The following is a 23,651-nucleotide window of genomic DNA, read 5'->3' on the forward strand; positions in this document are numbered from 1 at the left end:
AGATTACATATATAAGATTGTCACATTTGCAGTTTGCCACAGCAGATTTGTGGAAGAAGGTCCTCTATTGAGACAAGACTAAAATTGAACTTCAGCGAACGAGAGAACAAAGATGCCATAAACACGGTACATGGAAGAAATCCCGGCAGAGTATTGAAAAGACTTTAAATTTCCATGTCTCAGCAGGATAATGACTGCAAACATCCAGTCAGAGTTACCTTCCTGATAAGGCCAATCACATAAGGTTTCGTTGGGTTTAACAAAAAAGGAAAAAGAGGCTTTTGCATGGCTTTTAATGTGCCAGTCATTCTGACAGTGTGGCAGCTAAACATGTTTTGTTGTTGTTGTTGTTGTTGTTGAAACTTCCTTTCTTTTACTTTGTGGAAGTCATCACGTGGAATCTGTGAAAGACATTCCTTCCTGTTAATCTTACTCTGCACTCTGTTCTGTTCATCACGTATTTCTGATGCTTATCTGTTTGGGTCAAGGTGTTTACAGCAAAAGGGAGGGAGAATGCCCAGAGGACACAGCACATAGCATCACTATCTCCACTCTTCCTGTTTACACTGCAGGACCAGTGGCCAGGAGCACTAAGCTCAAGACCAGACAAAAAGAAAATAAATGAGGTGTTGCAGCAATGAAGTGACTGAAGAATGGATAAAGTTGTTTTTCCTTCTTCCTGTTCACCCATCGCTCTTCTTCACCTAGCATAGTAGCAAAACTACAACCATGACGCAAAAACGCAAAACAAAAAGCGGCCAATGGTGTGCCGCAGATGGATGGCCGTGTTTGTGCTTGAAACAGTGTGGGAAACAATATTTCAGAAGATGTCTCATCGTTTGTGAAGCGTGGAGAGTACGTAATGTTCAGCGTCAGCGGCTCATTAGAATATCAGCTATATTCCCAGGAAATATAACATGAATGAACACATTTTCTAAAACTCACTTCTTGAAAATACATTATGAAAATAAAGCAAATAAATCATAACCACTAAATGGGCTGGAAGCAGCTATTAGAAATAATATACATAGGCAGGATCAGTAAGAGTTTGATAGATATATAAAATTCTTTAACAAAGTGCAAGATGTCATCAGCATAGGTGCAGACCAGGACCTGTGTCTTGTTGATTATCTGTAGTAGATCATAGAGCATGACCATGTTTATGAGGGTTGCTTGGAAAAGTTTGGGAAACTTGCCTTGCATGTTTTCAAGGCACAAAAAACATCAGATTCATTCACACAGCACTAGGACACGTCATAAAAAAATTTCTGGTCTTTTTTGGCGCTTTAAGTTCTCAGAAGAAAAAAAACATTTATGGATTTAGAAAAAAAAGGAATAAAATGGAAGATAACTATTTGTCAACATTCTGGATTATTCCTAATTATTCAAGTACCAAGCAAGCAAATTCTCCCACAAAACACCTAGTTCAGATTTCTGTACAATTTTAATAAATCATTTATGTCAGAGAAAAATCTTCTCTCCAAATAGGGGTGGACTATAGACTCAGAATTTTATCACAATATTTTGTGGAAGTATTGTGATAACGATGAAAATAATGATAAACAATTTATTACGTCTTCTTTAGGTGACTATCGGTGGTGTTATGAATGGGACTGCATTCATAAAACCAGGAACACAAATATTATTCTTTGGACACTTCTATAGATATTTATCAATAGAAGTCAGAGTATGAGATAATTATGTTAACAAAGTTGTTTGAAACTTTAGTAAAGGGTTGTATTATAGAAAAAGAAAAGTATTTATGACTAAATCACATCCAGACAAGATGATTCTGTTTTACATGCTCATTTTAATAATCACATAGAAAACATTTGTTGAGCACAACATATACCATTGTTGTTGTTTTTCTTTCTTTTTTTAACCAATATACTGTGAGGAAAACACTGAAAAAATACATTTGAAACAATGCTAAATATTTCAGCAAATATTCCTACAGCTGTACAATGACCTGTCACCGTACACAATCTGCTGCAGTAAATGTCCAGCCTTGCCGGATCGTTTGGCTGAGAACATACAAACGTTTCTGGCTGGAGTCTCAAAGCAAACATACTTCCATGACATGAAGAGGCGGTCTGATGGCAAAATATCTCACTGAATACAGACAAACCACCAGACAGCTTCAGTCAAAGTGTAATTTGACATGTGGTAGTGCATATAAATAATAGCAAATATACAGTAAATATTAGCAACCAATATTATCATTGTACAAGAAAAAAAAAGGTAATAAATACGCCGTTACTGTCGGCACTGTACAGCTGCATGCGACGGGATTGTGCGGTTCTGTGACCACGTATGTGCACGCTCAAGCGTGCACACATTCACAGAAGAATGTCATGTTATGACTACAAACTCATCTCCCCTCACCATACATCGTGGTACCTTTTAGGAAGTGTTGGAACAGATCTGCAACCAGCTGCAGGGCTGTTGGCAATTTTCAAGGTGCTGAGGTGAAAAAAAAAACAATAAAAAAAAACCCCCCGACATGAGTTGTACAACAAAAAGAAGACAATTTTTTTTTTTTTTTTTTTTTTTTTTTTAAATCTGTGCACAATTATTCAAAGCTCTAAAATGACTCACATGGGGAAATGCTATTAGAAATAAGCTTCGAACATTTTAAACAAGGGGTCATAAATTTTGATATTCGATGATGTTGCTCCAGAATAGCAGAGGAAGTTTTTTTAGGATGTGATTCAGCAACACTGAAATCATCAAAGTGCTTTTGTTATTTTCCAGACGATCTTTGGATACTTCCACGTTTTTCCACCCAGAAGCTATGTAATAGTCTTTTCGATGAATTTGAGGTAAAAAACAAAAATATATTTGGGTTGTTTGCATGAAATTATTTGGCTTCACATGTCCGCTGTCTTTCTAAAACAGCATTCCACGCTCTCTTTGCTCTACAGTGTGCCACAAAGTGCAAATTGTGCTGGGAAGTCAACAGATTTATTCTTCTTGAGACTATTGCCAGAACGTTCGGAAGACTACGAGACAATGATGTCCTCTTGTAGAAAACTGGACACATTTTACAGCTACATGAACATGTTAAATAAATTATAAAAACTCTTACAAAATGACATGGTTGTACAAGAGAACAAAAAAAGGCACTTTTTTCTTCTTTTTTTAGACAAATGTTTAAAAAAAAAAAACTACGTGGTTACAAGTAGCCTACTGACCAGTAGTTTTGGTTGTGTTATTTAGTCTTGAGATATTACAAATATTCTACATGAAGATAAAAATGTCCTGAAGTGCAAGTTTGGAAGTCTTTTTTTCCCCAGTTCGTAGATTCATACCGACTAATCCAGACTTTCGGTCTGTTAGGACTCCGATTCCAGCCGTGCCTCGGCAGTTCTCCCTTGCCAGGGACGCAAAAACATACCGCAACAGGGTTTCTGAGCCTTGTTTGCAGGGGGTTTGCCCAACATTCAGACAGGCCTTGGTTGCCAAATAGCTCCAAAAAGCCTCATTGCAGGATGCCTCCACTGCAACTAAAAACAAAAATTCAGCATAAAAAACCGTCCCGTTCTGGGACCGCCACGGGTTCCGGCTATGTTTCTGCGGACGAGACGTTGCATGTCGTCATTTCTGTCCCGTCCAGGTCAGAGGGACTGCCTCTACTCGCACAGTCGCTTCTGACGGCCGTGTCCGCCGGCGTGCCATCGTCCGTGGTCAGGTCAAAGGGGAATTTACTCGCTAGGGGACCGTCTTCACTGTGTTGGCCTCCCTCTCCATCGCTGGTGTAGAAGGGAGGCGAGGGGCTCTGGGGGATCATGCTCTGGTACCAGTTTCTGTTGTCCTCCAGCGTGTCCAGGATGTCCTGGGCGTCCGGGTGGACCAGGTCGGCCCACGTCTCCCACAGAGGGTGGACGATGAAGTCTATGAAACTGACCTGGAACAGATCAGGCAGACGTTAGCAAAAGAGGAAACGGGCCAGGAATGTTAGTATGGTATGGAGTAGAGCTGATGTAAGTGAGTTATTGATTATTCTGATGGTTAATCAAGTAATAGAATAAATTAGGATAATTCGACGAAGACTCAAGGCAGATAATTTGCCTCGATAAATTTTAAAAATGGAGGTCCTGGAATCATTCTATGAATTACTACAGTCCAGGTGTGTGGTCTCTACCTGAGTCCTCTCTACTGAAGCTGTGTGCTTGTCACACATGGGGCTGATCTCCATCCCCTTCTCCCGCTCCCGGTCGCCCTGGTGGAAGAACTCATCCATGATCCTGTCGGTCCACTGCCGGTACAGATCCAGAGGCTTGGTGGGGTTGCTCAGGTCGGCGCAGTGGACCATGTTACACAGCACCTGCAGACACGGAAAGGCAGATCTGAGCATCCGTCTTTCCCCTTTCGTGGTGTTTCTAACAGATGGATGCTGGCGAAGAGCGCTCCCTCACCTGCATCCTGTCGGTGTAATTGTCCAGCAGCAGGACGCCGGAGCTGGTCACCTTCTTGGTTTCCACCATGGTTTTTAAATTCGCTAAGAGGTTCATGTGTTTGGACATGTCAGTGGCCAGAACCTGGAGGACAAAAAGGGGAGAATATGAGGTATTTCAGCTTTATTGTCACAAAATAATCAATAAAATAATCATTCAGCTTAGACATGAAAAATAGCGGCAGGTAGTGCAAGCCAACTACTTTGTATTTAGCATCAAATGTTTGCAGCGTTTCTCAAAATGACGGCTTTCCACGATATTAAAGTGGGAGCATCTCTTGGACGAATGATGTCCAAATAAAAATACTCGCGCTGGTTTTCATTTATCAGGCAACGAGCTGATTTGTTCCTCACCATGTCTATGACCATCCTCCGGAGTGTCTGCCTCTGCTTCTTGCTCAGGTTCTGGAAGATGTCGCAGTTGTCTTCCTGCAGCAGCTTGAAGCCCACAGCCAGGTGGTGATTCTCCAGCACTGACTCATCGTTGTACATCAGAGCCAACTCAGAGTCTGCAAATGGAGGAAGAAATTAAATACTGCTCCAGGTTTACAATGTTGCCTTTGGACTCCTCGGACCGTTCTGGCATTTCTTACGAGAGAGCCAAAAAAAAATTTAAAAAAAAAAAAAAAAAAAAAATCAATCACAGAGACTCACTAGTGTTGATGAGGAACTGGTTAGACACTCCTGGGTGGTCCACGTCGTGAATGGCTGCAGCGAAGATGGCTGCCAAGATCTCCAGATCTGTGAAGACCGCCTGAAAGAGGAAAAAAAAAAAAGAAAAATATGAGCTTCGGCTAATGAACTGGCCAAACAAGACGAGGTAACAGACAACAATTGGAGACCAATCCTTTCATGTGTCATCGTCTCTGGCATGCGCTGAGCAATGACGCAATACAAGTCGCCTCATTTAAGACATAATAGCTCTAGAAAGGGGCGTTGGTGATGGAGTCATTAGCTAACCGCGCAGCTCTGCGGAAACAGTTTGGATTCTGGCAGGTTCGGGCCACTTACGTCCAGGGCGGACGTGGACAGCAGGATGTGCGTGGACTGGGCCACGTCGGCGGCGTGAAGGCTGTTGTGGTACGCCACGTCTGAGTGGTAGTGGTCCTCCAGGGTCAGCATGAAGGTCACAAAGGTGTCCGTGGGAATTTTGAACGTGCGGATCAGGTCTCGTTCCTGAGTGTGGGCGAAAATGAGGACAAAAAGAAAATTATTAAGTGGAGATGTTTTTACGCCGCTTTGGTGTCAAATTAAGCTTAGGTAAAGCCTGTTGGAATAAGCAAAACATTTTTTGTGAGTTTATTTTAATTTTATAAAGGATAGGATGCATATTAATCAACTTGAATATGTTAAGTAAATATGCCAGATTTAGTCGCAGAGGCTAATTTTCATCCGTTGATGGAAGGGATTAAAATATTTATAATTAACAAGAATGACAACATTCATGACCAATGATTTATGAGAAATGTGAATGCATCACTAGGAGTACTGCAACTTACAGTAAATATTTATAATAAAAATAAATGTTTAACCAGTTACTGACATGATGAATGAAAAGGAGTTCAAAAGTTTATATTTGCATATTATGTTTTGAATTTTGTTTACAGAGACTTCACAATCCATCTCATTTATGGTTTTGGCTGTGTTTTTTTTTTACTTCTGTTTTTCTGTTTCTATTTTTTGTGGGGTTTTCCTCTCCTGTTTTTGGTTTGAATATTTAAAATATCTCCCAGTTCTAGTGTTGGGTGTTCTTTACAAAAAAATTAGTAACCATGACAAGCCTGGCTAGAATTTTGTTGATTTTATATACAGAAAAAAATAAAAAAGTGATGAGTTTGCCATGTTGAGAAAGTAGAAGACAGGAACTAACCTGAAAGATTCTGTACATGACGCAGGTGAGTGGTCGGTTGTGAGAATGCTCCGCCACTTTGAAGATATTCAGCCCCCACTTGTTAATATCCTCCAGGTCCTGTTAACACACAAGTTCACATCTTTAGCCTTTCTTTTTAATTTACCTTGACCAAATTTTAGCTAAAAACACCTGTAATTCGCTTACTTTTGAGAGCAGCTCTTCCTGATCTGTCTTGACCCCGAAGCGGTTGCCGACGTTTCCCAATATGCTCGACGTGTGGTTGACCTTCTTGACCCCGCTGATCTGTGTCATCATCCCGCCCTGCTGCTGCTGGCTCTGCTTCCTCTTCCTCTCTCTCACTTTTTGAACAGGACACGGAAGCTCCAACTCGTTCTGCTTATCTGTGGGAAACACCAGAAAGAGCAGGAGAAGAAGAAATGATTAAATAAACGATTTAAAAGGTGAGAGGTTGTTGCATAAACAGTTGTTCTGTCTCCACTAAAACTCCCACTGACTGCAGGAAAACCTAAATTAAAAATCAAAAACTCCGAATGTGACGACAGTGCTGCGATTAAATAAAAGCAGTTGAGGTTTGCTAATGAGATGTTTTGCCACATAATATTCTGGCGGTGCGTTCTGCGAAACTAAACCTGGAGGCGACAACAGTTCAGGGAAAAGTGGAAACAAAACGGCTCATCCTCAGCTCAGATGCTCAGAAAAAGAGACATGTAAATATGTGGGCAAAGTCAGAGTGTGTGATTCAGTCTGTCTGTCTGCCTGCTGGCTGACGGCGCTCACATGCTGCACACAGTGAAATTATTTTTGATGATCGTATGCACCGCAGCGAACAAAAAAAAAAGTCTCAGCTACATCCTCCACAAAACCCAGCAGAATGATGTGTTTGAACCTGACGCGTGTCAGATGCACTGCAGAAAGAAAAACCCTTCAAAGACGAGCGGAGCTCTGCCGTTTCCTTTTTGTTATTTGTTGGTTGAAATGCAACGAAAGTGCTGCTGGTGACTAGAATCTGCTCTGAAGCTGACTTTTTGTTTCCTGACAGTAAATGCAAAAACAACAACACTTTGGTGTGGAAGCTGTTACTGCAGGAAGAAAACTCAAAGTTAGCTACTTTCACTATATCAGTGTTGAGATGTGCAAAGATGTTGCTTTAACGCTATAAGAGGCTGCAGGAGAGCGAGAGAGAGCAAGACTTCTACTCTTACATAAGCCTGTCGCCATAAACAATAAATCAATTCAAATAGATAAACATTCTGAGGGGAAATTTTGTTCATCGAGAGTTCTGTATACATTTTATTTGTTGTTTATTTATTTTGCATATATATAAAATGTCTTCCAATTCTAGTGTTAAATGTTAGAAATGAAAGTCTCTTGGTCTTTGAGAGAGTGTTTTTGCATTACTATGCCAACTATATTGTTGTTTTGAAAATGGTCTCAAAACAATAATATTATCGCTTATCACGATAACTTCTGGGACAGTTTATCACCCAGCAGTATTAGTTATCATGACAGGGCTACTCTTTCACACAGAGTGACGTTGCATCTGGTTCTGATTTATAATATTGTCACCTTCCTGAAATAATGACCCAAATCATTTTTTGCCAAAAGTAATACATACATATATTTTTTTTTTCCTAAATCATCTTTTGGCAAAAAAAGACTTGGGTCGTTATTTTAGGAAGGTGACGATATATAGACTGGAAAACATGTACAATTTTTTCCTAACAGTTTTCTCAAGCTGATAGGAAAAGCTTACGTTTCTTTGAGTTTTCCTTCCTATTATTGTCAACTTTAAACATGTTTTCAAAGAATTGTACAGTGTCTACAGGCTGCAAGCTAATAGAGGCTGGAGGGAATTCTATAGGAGGCTAGTTGTGAGTCATGAAACACAGCTCTGCTTTTAAAAACTATAACCAGTGCTGTCCTCCTGTTGAATAATGCAGCATCTCTTCTAACTCTCCCTGGTCTCAGCAAGAGGTCTTCTTCAGACCGGATTCGACTGGTTTAACAAGACTTAGGGATCACTTTGAGTCACCTTATGACCTCTAGCTGTCGCTGACTCTGTTATTCCTGACTGACGCTGCCTCACAACGCTCTGATGATCGCTGCAGTCGTTATGTGATGCTGCAGTGCTTACCTAGGAAGGTGTTGGAGATGTACTCCGACACTTGGTTGCCCGAGCGGCTCATCTCAGACAGGTGGTTCAGTTCTCGGTTCAGCATCCTCTTGAACTAGAAGTGAAAAAACAAGAAGAAGAAGAAGATGAGAAATGGCTCTTACTGTCAATTTCTCCTGCTTGTAAGCGCCGTTATGTGGGTCTTGGTTAGTATTTGCTGTCAAAACCGCAAAGTGCAAAAATATAGACATGTAGCCATGCAGTCAACTGGTATTTATGCGCATTTGTTCGTGCCGCAGTCTTCTGAATCAGTGGGAAGGGATCTGTCGGACGCATTCAAACCGAATCTGGCATGTTTTTCAAATCCGATTCTCCGACAGAACACACCTTAATGTATCCCCAGGACACGGAGAACAGGTAGTTGGCCTCTGGCATGGTGCTGAGCTGTCCAGAGCCCCTGGTGCTCCCCAGCAGAAGCAGCGAATGCTCCTCTCTGAGTGGACCCCCAAGGCAGAGCTCAGCCCTGCAAGCCTGGCGCTCCAGAAGCCACCCAAACCACAGGGGGGAAAAAAAGACCCAAACAAAAAAAAACAATGCGCCGTCTCCGGAGGAGGGCTGCTGCGGCAGCGGAGCCTCTACATCCCAACCCTCCGGACGCGCCTCCTCCCAGACGCATCCATTGTCTTCAAGGGAGACAGTGACGGAATCCCCCAGGAGACCTGATCGATGTTCCTATTCCAGGAGTCTTCTGAGCGTTATCCAGTGACGAGCTGCGGATGGAGTGAGGCTTCGCGATGGGAGGGTGGCAAAAAGGAAGCTAGGGCGATGGGGGGAGGGTGGGATGCACAATCTGCAGAGTCCCTCGCGGCAGACGGAGTGAGGAGTGAGGCGTCTCTCTCCGTCTTTGCCTCCCACCCTCGACTTAACGCACAGCAGTGTGAAGTGCTGCAGAAAACGAGAGCTAGGAGAAAATCCCCCTACATCTTTCCCTCTCTCTCTTTTTCTTCCCACTCCCCCCTGCTCAGTAACGCAAAACAGACGCAGCGCACACTGCGCAATGCAAGGCTTTCCTAGCAGCAGACTGCTTTTTTTTGTTTGATTAATTTTTTCCCTAATAAATCTGACTTTTTAACCACATTTTCTTTTTATGTTTCGTTCCTATAAAGAGGATCGAATTGAGATGAGATTCAGGAGTGCTCAGCCCACCAGCCACACAGATGCCTGAGTGCCATAGCAACAGCAGCGTCACATGTTCCCGCTTTATCATTCCCACGGCGGCCCCCTCTCTGAATATAAGCCGGATCATATCAGAGCCGTAGACGGCGTGGCGCGTGTGAACGCTCTGCAACAAGCCGAGTCTGACATGAATACAAATGGGAAATGAAAAAGCTACTAAATGGATGCTTTCAGTTCCTGCTGCCTAACAGGAAACATGATCACATCAAAAGTCCCAGACAATAACAATAATGGTAACTGGAGACGCACCAATCAAGCAGCTATATCTTGGAGTTGGCAATTTTTCCCTGAACAATTGGACAATGAATTTTTTTCCCCCTATTCATTAAATGTATTAAAACTAATGTGCCTCGTGATTATTGATTTAAAAAGAATCTGATTAAGGTTAGGAAGTGTGTAATTTTTTAACTACTGTCAAATAGGTCTTCAGTCAAATATTTGCTGTGAATTTTCTCCTTTGTTATTAATTATAGCTCTTTGAAAAAAAACAATCTAATCAGTCAGGATTGTGATTGGCCGATCGGACCACAAAGGAAAGTAGGAAAATCGGTATCTGTCAGGAAAATCCCATCGGTGCATCTCTACTGTTAACATCCTGAAAAATGAAAGCTGCCTTGACCCAGTTTAAATAAAAAAAATGATCTCCCATTAGGGTCTCTTTATACTCAAACCAGTAAATCTGGTCTCTGAGGCAAACATCTTCCCGACAGAGAAACTTGAGCAACTCCATCAAGAAGCCGAAACACACACACACACACACACACACACACACACGTGCATGCACGCACAAACACAGACACGCACGCACACACACACACACACACACACACACACACACTGATTTGTGAAAATCAGTAAGTCCCTGGTGAGCAAATAAAAAACAAAAAAACAGACTGCACTCTGAATGTCATGGCTTTTACTTTGCGAAAATGGGGAAACTGTCACCAACTCTTCAAAGTGAAGGAATTGTGCAACTTTGAGGCAAATGTCGATAATTCAGGGTCGTGTAGTTCAGCTGAAACAGGCAGTGCACACTGATGACATGTCAGATTGCCTAATGAGTTGCATTAATGTGTGCAAGATTTTACATCAGCAGGGAGTTCTCATACAAATGAAAAAATGCATCAAAAAAAGAAAAAACTAAAAGAAATTTTGCTGAAACAAAAGCATTTTTAGAAGAGATGGAATAATTGAACTAGTAAAAAGATTTGAAATGTTTCTTCGGAATATGTGCATGTTCCACGGAATCCGCTCTGAATGTCTGACCCAAATTCTCACGATCAAGACTGAAACAAAGTTTTAAAGAGAAGTTTCTATCCACTTTCAAAATAATTCATTCATTCTCTACTTAGTCTTTAAACACAGCAGACGGGACTCAAACGACAAAAAAATAAACTCACCTTTTTCCAACTTGTGAACATCTCAAAGTTTCTCTTCTGCTTTTCAGAACAACATAGTCCCATTGTCACTTAAAAAACCCCAAAACCGACACGAATGAAAAGTTCACAAAAGGCCCTAAAAAAAGTGACAAGTGTTCAGTCCAGTATAGATTTTTGTGCCTGCTTCTGCCTCTTATGCTCTCTTTTCTGATGTGGCGTCAGGCAGGAAACGTATAGTGATAAAATGCCCTGACTGACTGGGTAACACAGCCTAAGAGGAGGCCCCTGTCGCTCCTCCCCTCCTCATACAGGCCCGAGCATGTGCCCCCACCTACTTCCTTTTTACTTACCAGGGTAATTCACTGAAGTCATTTACATCCTGCTTCCTCGCATGGCCTCAGGCGAGCGGGCGGGCAGCCTACTGACATACCTGAGCACGCAACACAAAAGTCCCTAAGAACAAGTTCAGCCAATAAAAAAAAAAAGGGCAGAGAAGTGGTGGAAATTTTCAAATGAGGAAAATGTATTCCTTTGGGAAGAGTTTGAACTGTTACGAGCAGGAAATACTGGAACTTGTAGAAGTAGCATGGGAACGTGTTGCAAAAACGCAGCTGCGCAATCTAACAAAGACCAAAGTGAGCCAACGTCGCCTCCTCTGTCCCCCCCGCGTGTGCAGATGTTTACGGTGTCAACACTCAGTGAACGATGTCCAACATGCTTTCACAGTTTAGCAACAGTAAAAGAAAAAAAAAACAAAAAACAGGACATTTCCTAGAAGGTCTTGATGAAAATTACTTAAGAAAAGTTACAGTCAGAAACAGGGCTTTGTTGATAGCCATTTAGTTTTTTTTCCATAAAGATTTAAAGGCACCATTTTTTTTTATATAATGACTAGAGTTAGCTCATCCGATCCCCTCACCACTCTAACAGTGAACCAGAACTGTAATTTAATGTCCATTACATCTGCAGACTCACTGCTGCATCTGTTTCAATAACTGTGTCATTTTTTCCCCCTTCGGAGGACGGCGGTGCTTCAAAGCTGGAGTGACCACACGTGAGTTAAAGTTTCCGACTCGCTTGTCTTTTGCCCGGGGTCTCGCTCGCACGCTAACCCGCAGGGTGCAGAAACTCCTCTAACTGAACTCACATGGCGGTGTTTGTCCAAGGCCGTCACCCGGCATCGGCCACGGGAGTGTGGCGAGGCTAATGATAGTGAGGGTCAGGGAAACGACTCGCCCTCTCCCCCTTCTTAGGTCACCCTGACCAGGCAGGCGGTTAGCAGGGTGTGTGGTCCCCGTAAACCCCCCGGACACACCTGCGCCCTTGGACGCTGAAAACGGAGACGCCCCCGGCTTTGATTATGGGTTCAAATGCATTCTGCGGGTCAGAAAAGAAATGGGCTCTTTGTCAGCGCTCATGACGGATGCCCACCGTGCTACTATAATGGTTGCAACAGAGGAGCTGGGAGGTACGCTTTGAGTAAAATGAATCCGTCTAATTCCTGGTGTTTCTGTAGGACTAACTGGGTTAGGGTAGATCCTCTAGTTAAACAACAAAGGTCACAGTGCAGTGTTACGTCTAGTATGTACTTCTAATTAATATAAAACTGCAGTTAACCCCAAAATTATTCACACAGATTTAGTTTTAAAATAATTTTCATTTTTCACAACATTTTTCTAGTAACTGGAGATACAGATTAGGGTGATAGACAGAGCCAGACTTATACGGATGTGGGCCCCTGGGTTGGAAACTATTTTGGTGCCCAATCCACTAAAGAAACATTACTAATGCAAATTACAGTACAAGTGGTTGAATACTTAAATTGGTATGAACTATTGATGGTAGGTTTAATACGTTCCTTGGCCAGAAACACCATGTTGTTCCCAAAAGAAATTACTATGACTTCATAATTTTCAAATACTTGAATATTGCTCATACTCATAAAAATGCCAAAATATTAATACAACTTATCTGATATAGGTCTATAATTACTATATAAAGCATCATGTCTGCAAACATGAATTCATAAAAAAAAAAAAAAAAACTCTAGGGGGGCCGCCCCAAAAATTGGGTCCCGGGCTAGTGCCCCTGTAAGCCCGTTCTAAAGTTTGGCCCAAGTAATGGTAATGAGGCCTTCAATCTTCAAAGACAAAGAGAAATTGTCATGTCTGATGTATAAGAAAGTTTTGTTTTCCAGAACTTTTCCTTTAAAATCTTTAAAAGAGTAATGAATTTTTATGATTGTTTTATCCTATTTAAGGTGTAATAATTGACATTCCCCCTTTTTTTTGACTGTTTCTATATGTAAGCAAAAAATAATGAATGCAAAGCATCATGGGTTATAGAAATAAAAATGGATGGCAACCCAACAAACCCTTACACCCTTTCATAATCATTCAACAAATCTGGGACAGTGATGAAATTGAAGAGTAACACGATAAACTGTTGACCTGTGCACTTTCAAAATCACTATTGGTCAACAATGCCACTGTGCCTGATGAGGAAGCGGTGTTGCAACAGGCTTCAATGACCTTCTGGCCATTGTCTTGCCAGCTTTAATGACGTAGTAGCCTTTAAAAACCAGACCTGTGTGCAAGTGCTGTTAATGTAGTCTGGAAAACCGGGAGCAAAGCAGAGAAGGCGGCAGGGGGATCGGGGGGAGGGCAGAGGAAATAAAAAAAGACAGGAAGAAGGTGTCACGGTCACAGTCACCCATCATACAGTCTGACAACATCCCTCCCAATTCTAATCCCCCCTTTGACCACATGGACGACGAAAAGGACAATACACCCGGCTGAGTGTTTATAATTTGACGCCGTCATACTGTCTGTACTTCCAGTGGGGAGGTTAGGTAATACATTTAGTCATTTAGCTGAACTTTATACAAATTATGCGCACTTGTGCATCAAAGCAAAACTTGAAGCAACTAATTCAACATGAACATCAGCATGTTTGTTTAGTTTCATCTTAATCAAATCATATGGCTGACATCTGAATTTTTATTATTGTAAAAACTTTTATTAGACTGGATTTATTCATGTGTCACAAATTATGAGAATGGATTCTGAGTATTTTAATCATTCAAGGAGGGAGTGTTTTTTATGTTGTAGGCACTGATGTTTCTAAGAAAAAGATATCAACCTCACAAGATGTTCTCTGAAAGGATTGTTTAATTAAATGGTTTACAATTCTGGATTTCAAATAACTTTCCTGGAATGCGCACTGTGTTCTTTCAGTAATATTGGTGATACCGTTAGCCTTAATGAGACACAATGGGAAATTCAAATATTGACTGGAAAACCTAATATGGTAACGTATTAACACGCTAATAAACAAAAGGTACAAGAATGTTTCATGTTTTGTTGCTCCAGTAAACCTCAGGAAGCTAATTCTTGAATATTGCCAGCAATGTCCTCTAAGCTGTGTCTCTGGTGACAAGCCCCCCCACGCCATAAGTCAAAGTAGGAATCGATATTTTGCCCGAGGACAATGACATGAACTCTGACTGAAAAGTTCATGTCACCTTACCACATGAGCACTCTCTAGCATTTTACATGGGATGCAATTGTGTTTTTCAGACTTTTTGGTACATTTTTACTTCCCACGTCTATTAAGCCACAAAGTAGCTGAAAGCCCATTACTTCATATTACGAAACTTTTGTAGTCAGCAATTAATTTGTTCTTTAAAAATAAATAAAGTAGGGTTAAACCTATTCATTAAGAGTTTCTTAGCGTCATCAGTAAACAAGGACTTACCATAAAGCTTACATTAGCTTCACAGTTAACTTCAACTGAGCTGCCATAAGGGGGAATGCTGTTAGACTGTTTATGGGTGGATTATCAGCAACAGTCATAAAAAGTTCCAAAATTGTGAAAATGTCCCATCATACTGTACTATTGGCAAGCATGAGGGATATGCATTGCAAATTGGCCATGCCCTATAAGTGCTACAGCAGGGCTCTTCAACGTGTGTGGTGTGTTGCCCAGAGAGGGGCGCAACATGAGGAAAAGCATGTTAAAAAGTAAAACGTAATAGCAAAAAGTAACTGCAAGCATTGAGATAAGTTCACCAAAACTAAGTCAGAGACAAAATGGACAGATTTTTAGCAGAGACAGAGCTTGGGCCAAGCAAAATAAACAAAAGACAGAAGAATGACCATGATTATTTAAAGCTAGGATTTTCATGGGCTGGGTCTGAAGATGCTCAACTACAATGAAAACAAAAAAATAAAATCAGGGCTTATCTGGCTCAGGCTGCACAAAAAAAACCCAACAACAACTACAAAAAAAACATAACAGTATTGTTTAACATAGTAATGTCATTGATAGCAAACAACAGATTTTTCTCCATTTTTCACTTCTTTTCCAATAGTTTCTATTCTTGAGCTTTAGCATCTCAGTTGTTTAGCTTTATGCTGTGACTGGTGTAGACATAAGACTGTTAAAGTCTTTCCAAGATGCAACAGTTTGCAATTGCACATCTTGAAACTGATGATTGTAATTCTGCATATTGTGCAGCTTGACATACAAAACCTTGCTACTGTGTGAGTTGTTTAAATTTAGCAATATGTTCACACTGGTTTACTGACTTCAGGGTTCACCGCAACTAAGTATGACAAAGAGTGTGTGCTCTTTATATTGAAACATTAGCTTAGCAAAGTTTCTAGCAAATGTTCACATAATGCAGGGTGAAGTGTTTACTGCAGTTTATGCCTGTGTATGTGACTGCAGGTGATCTCAAATACTTTAACTTAAATTTGACCTTTCTTATAACTTTTTCTCTTTAGCTAATTTGCTTAAGCATCTCAGTCAGATAAAGACAAAAGAGCCAATATGCACATCGCACTAGCCTGAACGCTGCCTCTGTTCAGCTATGATCATGTACCTTTGCAGTCAGTTGAAAAGCATGTCTGCAAATGAAATGTGACCATTTCCATGGAGCAGGACTTACACATCTTCAGAGATAACAGGAAGCTTGTTGTTTAATATGTAAAACACTCTATTCATGCTTCTCCTTTTTTTGTATCCGAGATCCCTAAAATGATTTGCAAGTGCGTCAATGTGGCAGCAAACATTTTGCATATGCTGAGCATATGAACAACCACGCAGCAGACAGAGCAGTTACACAGAAGTGTGGAAGAGCGGAATTAAAACTGTCCTGTCATGATGGTGTCAGTCTCAGAGTTTGGTTGTTTTCTAATGTTTAAGTGTTAAGGCACTACGGATTTAAACTGTAGAAGGACAGACTGAGACCGCAACCGTATTATTTGTAAGTTTGAACACAAAGAGAGACCAAAGCTCCCTCTCTTCGTTTATCTTTGAAATGAAACCCACATTTCCAACACAACACCTGAAACCAAAAGTTGGACAGCTCTGATGTAAATAGAAAGCATCCTACCTTGTTGGAGGCCATGTCGCTGACGGACCGGTACGTCTGTATCGTCTCCAGCTGGTCCAGACACCAGTCCAGCTCCTCCATCGTCTCCATGGCCAGCTTCTGGTAGGACTCGTCTGCCAAGAGACAAACGGACACGTAGTCAGGTCGGAGGGGATTCATGGCCGCGCTTGAGCCTGCCGACGGGGCATGTGGCAGTCCGAGGGTAGCGGGATGGCCTGCAGTTCGCACGGGGGACTGGCCCGCGGAATGTCCGGAAGATGCCGAGGAAGAGGGGGATGGGTGCACACAGAGCTCCTTCATCTCAGTAGAGCTCTATGCTGCCTTAGAGAGTTCAGGGAAGTTGGATTTTCCAGACAAACTGAGGGGAGAGTTATTCGTGTGCAGCCTCATTCTCCGTGTACCCCTTCTTCCCCTCGCACTGGTGAACTCTGCAAACCCCCCCTCCCACTCTGTCTGGTTCCCCCACCCCTTCTCCTCAGCCTCTCTCAGTAACTTCTCCCCTTTTCATTGCTATTCGTCTGAACAAGTGGCGTGAAAGTTAGGAAGACCTACTGCCTCCTACAGCCAACGTACTTGAGACCCCACCATTGAACCACAAAGAACAGTGGCTCTGTGTCTTTCCCCTCCTAAGGAGATGTTTGGATAAAAGAAAAACTTTCACTTTATTTTCACTCGCATGATGTTGTCTTTTGTATTGTGTTTGTGAAAGTTCTGTGGGTAAGAAGTGTAAAAGCACTTTGCCACTGCTTCAAAGAGAATTGACCCCGTTTCTTCCTCTCCCGATGACCTCCTTTCTGAAACATGAGGTCGTGCCTCTGCCTCGGCTGCAGCTCACGCCACCGTGAGCCTCACAAACGCCCTCTTTCCTCTCAAACCCTCTGGAAGGAAGGAAAAAATTTATATCAAACAGCAACACTTGTTTGCACAAGCAACATGAGAGGCAAATTTTCACTCCCCCCACTGACTGGGGGAAGCCAGGCTAGAGTCTTTCTTCTGCCAAAGAAACCAAGGCACTTCCTCTTTGGCCACGAACTTCTGCAAAACGTGGAGCGGATCAGGGGAAAAAAACAAAAAAACACTGGATCGATGTTCGGTTTAATAGCTCTGCCGTTTCCAGCGATGACTCACATCTGCCAGGAGCGTGGGTACTTACAAGGAAAAAGACGGGTTTAAAAGAAATAAGATGTGCGCGAGTATGAGGAAAAAAGAAAAGACGAAAATACAAAGGAATAATTTCTGCAGGGAGGGACCGTTGAATGCATCTGGATCTCCCTACCTTCCCTTTTTTGATGGAAAAGACTGATCTCTACTTCATAGGGCTTCACACATGGAAGGAATTTAGTCCATATGCTTAACACAACAAGACAGCCAGCGTGCTACTCTCCAATTTACGTCAATATAGCAGATCAAAGCCTTTCAAAGAACAGTGATGGCGTACAGATTTTTTACCACCACTTTTTAACAAAGAAGAGTAAAAAAAAACTTCAGACATATTGCAAAGCTCAGGAAGCTGCCCACTTTTAACTGTGATCAGAACAAGATGATGAGAATAATACTTCTAAACAATAAAGAAAGTGACATTTCTGTATATTTATTTATTTATTTATTTATTTAACAAATTATGCCACAGTTATAACAGACAAAAGAACATTTGGTTATAAACTAGAGTACAAGCGGATGGCAAACTTCACAGTCCAAATTATTCAAAGGATCCACATATTCTGAATCAATACTCTCAGAAATCGAGTAAAACTAGATGCTTTCTGTTCAAAGTTCCTTCTTTAAGCCAAATCTTGGTTTTATTCTGTTTGTACAGAATCAATGTAGATTTAAGGATTTGGCTCTGAAATTGTCCTTGGGTGTCAATGAGTGTATGCATGGTTATTTGTTCTCTGTGTGTCTATGCTGAGGAAGGGCACCAGCTATCCCATCACAAGTATAGAAGGAAACAAAGAGAATACCAATTTTTCAGTAATCTAGGTTACTGGTTATTCTTTTCAACCCACTTTTTGGTAGGCCAAAGAACCCTGTGTGGTTGGGTTGATGTGATGAAGTCGGTTCTCATTGTCGCAGTTGCATGACAAAAATCATGTTATTTTGTTCTCAGTCTCATGGCCCATCCACGTTTCTGTCAATATTCACACCAACATAGTGAGGAACACACTGCCAATGGAGACACCCAACTTTGCTAGAACTGAATTTAATGCTGATTGATAAAGTAATAATAAGATTTACTGCAATACATACATGATCAATGTGAACAGAAAATATGTCCAATTTCACTACAATTTCACTTAACTCTGATCCTGAACTGAAAAGACTCTTGATCCATCATGGCCAAGCAAACAAAGGTTGGTGGTATCAACTTACTGTGTCACTTCTTTGTTACTTTGCAGAAACCTTTTAAGCAACATGCGCAGTAGAAGCTTCATGTTTTGCCACTGTGCCTCATAACTGCTTAAAAATAAGAAGAACGTCGTGGAGGAGAAAATGGTCATGTCATCAGATAGGCAGTATTTCAGATATTTTAAGTCGAACATGAATCAAAACTACAAATTTAATCTAACATCTCATTGGTTGGAGCATAGTAGCATCAAACAGCCACTGCCATCGACATCTGGCAGTGGAATAAAAATACTCAAGCAGTAACCGAAAATTTGTATAATTTTATGCTGGTTTAATACTGACATATAACTGTTTGTTACATGTCAAATATATTGTTTAAGAATTTATTCAATGCATGTTTTTGCATAATGGCCAGTATGTTTAGTTATTTGACAGTGTTTTATTGTGCATATTCCATTTTAACAAAAGTCTAGTTGGTTGTCTTTGCATTCTAATAATTTGATCATATTTGTTGCAAAGGTTGCAGTCATTCAGTCTTGGCTGCAGGGTGGCCCAGTTGTTAACACTGTCCCTCTGTAGAAAAAGGCTCTGGATTCTCTGTGGCATTTGGATCTTCTGTGAGTTTATACATGGGTGTACTCCATGTGCTCTGGTTTCCTCAAAAATTAAAAAGGAAATAAAATGACTTAACTCAGAGGTAGGGTGTAACAATATACAGGTGCTTGAGATGTGTCTTGTAACAAAACCCTGTCGGAGGATGCCATCTATTTATTTGAATGCAAGCACTCAAAAAGTAAAAAAACAAAACAAAAAACTAAACTGTTGTATGATTCAGAATCAACAGAAAATTTGACCAGTGTTGGAGCGTTGGAGGAGATGACTCAAAGAAAAAGCGGGGGATATTCAGCAGTCGTTTCCTTCTGTCTAAAGAACACCTGAGGCTATCGCTCTCTAACTGGAGTTGTGTAATAATTATATGTCTGAGCTGAACTTCAAAAGAAAAACCAAGTAACAACACACACACACACACACACACACACACACACACACACACACACTGAGTTGATGGAGTGCTGAACCAATTATCACCTTCGGCTGATCATAAATGCAAAGATAAATGGGCTGACATTTCACAGAATCACCAGTCAACGATGGAGTGACGCACGATCAGTTTGACAAACCTGCTCCCAGACAGGTACTTTTCCAGCCTGTTTTTTTTCCCTTTCCTTTTTCGGTGGAAGTCGATTTTTTTGGGAGGCAGTAATGTTTTAGCCACATGCTGAAACCTGCAAAGAGGACAACAGACCTCAGTGTGCAGACAGACCCTGTCTGCATCGGCGCTCTCCTTCACTCCCTTCGAGGACCACAAAACAGCTTCTGTAAGAGTCATCAACTGCACTAACGACCAGGGCTGGGTCCAGGCCTTCGGTCCCACCAAGACACCTTCCCCTTACATCCTTTTCACCCTCGCCAAGTCTCAAACCTCAAACTATCTACAGCTTCTTTTCATCAATAATGCTATTCTAACATCTAGAGTAGAGTTTTAACTGCAGTATAAGTATTAAAACATCACAAAAAGTATATTTCCTTATGTCTAAATGAAAGTACACCCTCTTTATTCAGACTTTTTATATGTCAGAATATAATAAACTAACTACAATTGTACAAAAGTAGATTTCACAATATTTAGGCTACACAGTGGCACACTCTAAATTTGCTTAATTGCTCATGAGGTAGTTTGGACCAAGCTTCAGCTGTAGGACAGACACATGTGATTGTACAATGCTTTGGTATAGAGAGGAATTAATCATTAGCTGCATTTACATTTACCATATTAAATTAAGAAGCTTAACAGAAATATGTCAATTTAGAAAAAAAACAAAAAACAAACAAAGAATCTCCCGAAATGCGATGGAAACATTTTTGTGCTAGGATGACTTTGTAAAAATGCAATAGAAACCTTTTTTGTGTCGCACAAGTGACATGATCAACAACCGGATACAACTTTGTTCCAGATACAATTTTGCCATATAACGCTCAGAATAACGTACCTCTTCCATAAAAAGCCAAAGTTGTTCTTTTTCTGCTCCAAAGAATTTCAACATTTAAGGTGTTGCTTATAAGGTTATAATTGTCTTATGTAATTCTCTTCAGCAACACCAGGAAACGTTGGCAACTGTCTTAAATCTTTCCACTTGTAAATGTTTTTCCCTGAACTTCAATGAACTTCAAAAGGTTCAGCTCTATAACCCGTTCAAGATTTATGGATTGCAACAATTACATCTTATGTCATGCCTCCTGTTTTTTCCTACATGCGATAACAGACGACCCCAGAAAAACCTGCCTAAAGTCCAGCTTTCAGGTGGTTTTCTTCGCTGATGATCAATAAAACGACGAGCATGATTAGTTTTCCACATGCAGCATCTTCATTTTGGCTTTGCTAAGCGAAGACAGTCAATTTATTTCATTTTAACATCTGGAAATCATTTTTACTAATGTGAGATTATGGTAAAGTCCTTTAATAGAGAACAGATTATTTTGTTGCCATGATTTTATGCCACAGTCATTCATTTAAAACACTTTTTGGTGGTACCCAAAAAGAGCAATAAAGATGTATAGCCATTTTCAAGATGTCTTATTTAACAAAGCTTATTGGCACCAAAAACATGAACACGACACTCCTGACTTGGTTTATGTACTCTGGCTCCCTCTCTAATTCTGAATTTATTTTAAGATAATGGCGACTGTATTTAGGAATCTAAACAGGCATACTTACGTATAAGTGAACTAAATTTGTCAGTGTGCTACAGAGCTCTCAGATCAATATATTTTTTTTAATTTTCTCTGCAGGCGCATCAGAGACATGTTCATATGTTTATGGAAACAGCCCTTACATTCATTTAAGTTGAAGCAAAAAAGAAAGAAAAAAAAAAGGCATTTCCTTCCTACTGGAGACTATTTTCAACAATTATCTTATTGATTTTGAAAATCTGTTTAAAATTTCACTTTATTTTATCAATTATTTCCCCATTGAGTTTTTTTTTTTTTACTTTTTTGCTCCATAATTAAAAGGTGCTTAATCACTTCCATCCCCGTTTTGTTGCTAATGTATCTTGACAATGAGATAAAACAATGCAAGTCTCTTTCTGCATGTAAAAAGAAATGTGAAAATTATGTTGAAGCGAAATGCCGTTAAATAAGCTGACGTTTTGTTGTCTATTTTTTCATTGTTTGTGTATTAGAATTATGTCTGCAGATGTAAGTTTGCACTTTTCATTCATAATTTCTTTTAATCGCTACATGGACTATTCATACTGAATAATGAGTAAACGAAATAAAAACTAAAAATGAAATGTGACGCATTATTTAATTGGAACTCGAACTAGAGTAACCTACAGAAATATATCATGAGAACCAGGTTTTCAAGCATGAGTGATATTTAGTCAAATTTTAAAGGGCTTAAAATTTGCCCTTTGCTTTTGTTAATAAACTGAGTCACATCAGTCGAGAAGTTGTCATAAGCAGTTTTAAAAAAATGTTTGACGTAAACCTGAGGTTGCTAATTAGTAATGACTCAGTGACTTACACCAGACTAATACGGACTGAGTTGTTTTTATTCAGAAGTAAGCTAAGGCAAAACATGGTCAGTTTTCAACACAAGGCTGAAACTACGAGGACTGAAAAAACTTCCTCTTTTTTTTGTTTGTTTTGTTTTTTAAATTGCATTTCTAGAAACTTGCACAGGAGGATCGGGCTACTAGTAATCACTTATTGTGAACATGTAGGACCTGCAGCCTTGAGTCACTGTCCTCTGATTAAATCTAAATACTGCTAAGCTATCAGCACGTATGCAAACAGTCCCATTCTCCATCACATCTCCAAGGATAACGCGAAGCCCTTGACGACAACACATGCAACGCTTTTACACTGTTATGACTTTGCAGAGCTGGATATGGAGGAGTGTGTGTCTGTGTGTGTGTTAGTCTGTTAAAGGGAGGTGTTGGGGTGGTTTAATGATTCACTGGTTTACAATGATTTACAGTTGCATCACCCCACATCTACGTCAGTCCATCCACATAAGTCAGAGGGGAAAAATAGGTTTTGCAATTATATTTAAAATGAAACACAGAACAAAAAAATTATTCGCAGTGAGACTTTAACCTGTTCTATGGGTGAAAAGTCAGCTTGGAGTCCACGTGATGGGTAAACGTGCAATTTTAAAGATCTTGGAAGAGATTGCAAACTTGCCTACAGCAATGCTGCTTGCTCTCAACAAAGCTTGTGTCAATCATTTTCTTTGTGTGTTGGTTTAAGAAAACGAGTAAGTGTCTTGCTCTATATTCAAATATCTTTTGTTGGTTTGGAACATGTCATAACATTTAAAATGTATATTTCTAAATGCACAGACAAAAGTGTAGAGGAAAAATGAGAGACAACAGTTGTATTTCAGTTTAATTTAGCTAAATGCACTAATGTTATTTAGTATTCTTTAATCCCTAAATGTTGAAACTAATAATTGTGAGAAAAAATAAGTTTGGAACAGATTGAAATAAGCTTGCTGTCACTTTTAATTGTTTCAGTTTCTTAAGGACCTGATAGACATTAAAAGAAAAAAGTCGATTCAACCCTGAAACCCTCCGTCAATCATTTCCTCACAAACAGCTGTCACTGATTAAGTTTCTGCATAGTTTACAACTCTGATATTATCTCTTCAGCTATCAAAACAAAAAGCTTTCAACACACACACACGCACACACACACACACACACACACACACACACACACACACACACACACACACACACACACACAAATGCACCCCATGAGGACCTGTCTGACGGCTCCTTCAC

At 40.4% G+C, this 23,651-nt stretch overlaps 1 protein-coding gene across 3 annotated transcripts in view; it reads right to left on the minus strand.

Moving 5' to 3' along the window:
* Positions 1-3,116: 3,116 nt before the first annotated feature.
* LOC106946583 (cAMP-specific 3',5'-cyclic phosphodiesterase 4B-like) overlaps positions 3,117-23,651 on the minus strand; it is a 63,022-nt gene continuing 42,487 nt past the window's right edge. For all 3 annotated transcript variants that reach the window (XM_015031012.1, XM_015031017.1, XM_015031023.1), the window contains 10 exons: positions 16,456-16,568; positions 8,464-8,557; positions 6,513-6,709; positions 6,327-6,425; positions 5,468-5,632; positions 5,111-5,210; positions 4,811-4,965; positions 4,419-4,541; positions 4,145-4,327; positions 3,117-3,907 (listed from right to left, as the gene is read on the minus strand). In XM_015031012.1, the coding sequence (XP_014886498.1) occupies positions 3,566-3,907; positions 4,145-4,327; positions 4,419-4,541; positions 4,811-4,965; positions 5,111-5,210; positions 5,468-5,632; positions 6,327-6,425; positions 6,513-6,709; positions 8,464-8,557; positions 16,456-16,568 (1,571 nt within the window). In that variant the 3' untranslated portion in view covers positions 3,117-3,565. The remainder of the gene's footprint in view (positions 3,908-4,144; positions 4,328-4,418; positions 4,542-4,810; positions 4,966-5,110; positions 5,211-5,467; positions 5,633-6,326; positions 6,426-6,512; positions 6,710-8,463; positions 8,558-16,455; positions 16,569-23,651) is intronic.

The sequence above is a fragment of the Poecilia latipinna genome, unplaced genomic scaffold (assembly GCF_001443285.1).
Source record: "Poecilia latipinna isolate Pla-1442-1.1 unplaced genomic scaffold, P_latipinna-1.0 Scaffold12, whole genome shotgun sequence".
In the NCBI taxonomy this organism is placed as follows: Eukaryota; Metazoa; Chordata; class Actinopteri; order Cyprinodontiformes; family Poeciliidae; genus Poecilia; species Poecilia latipinna.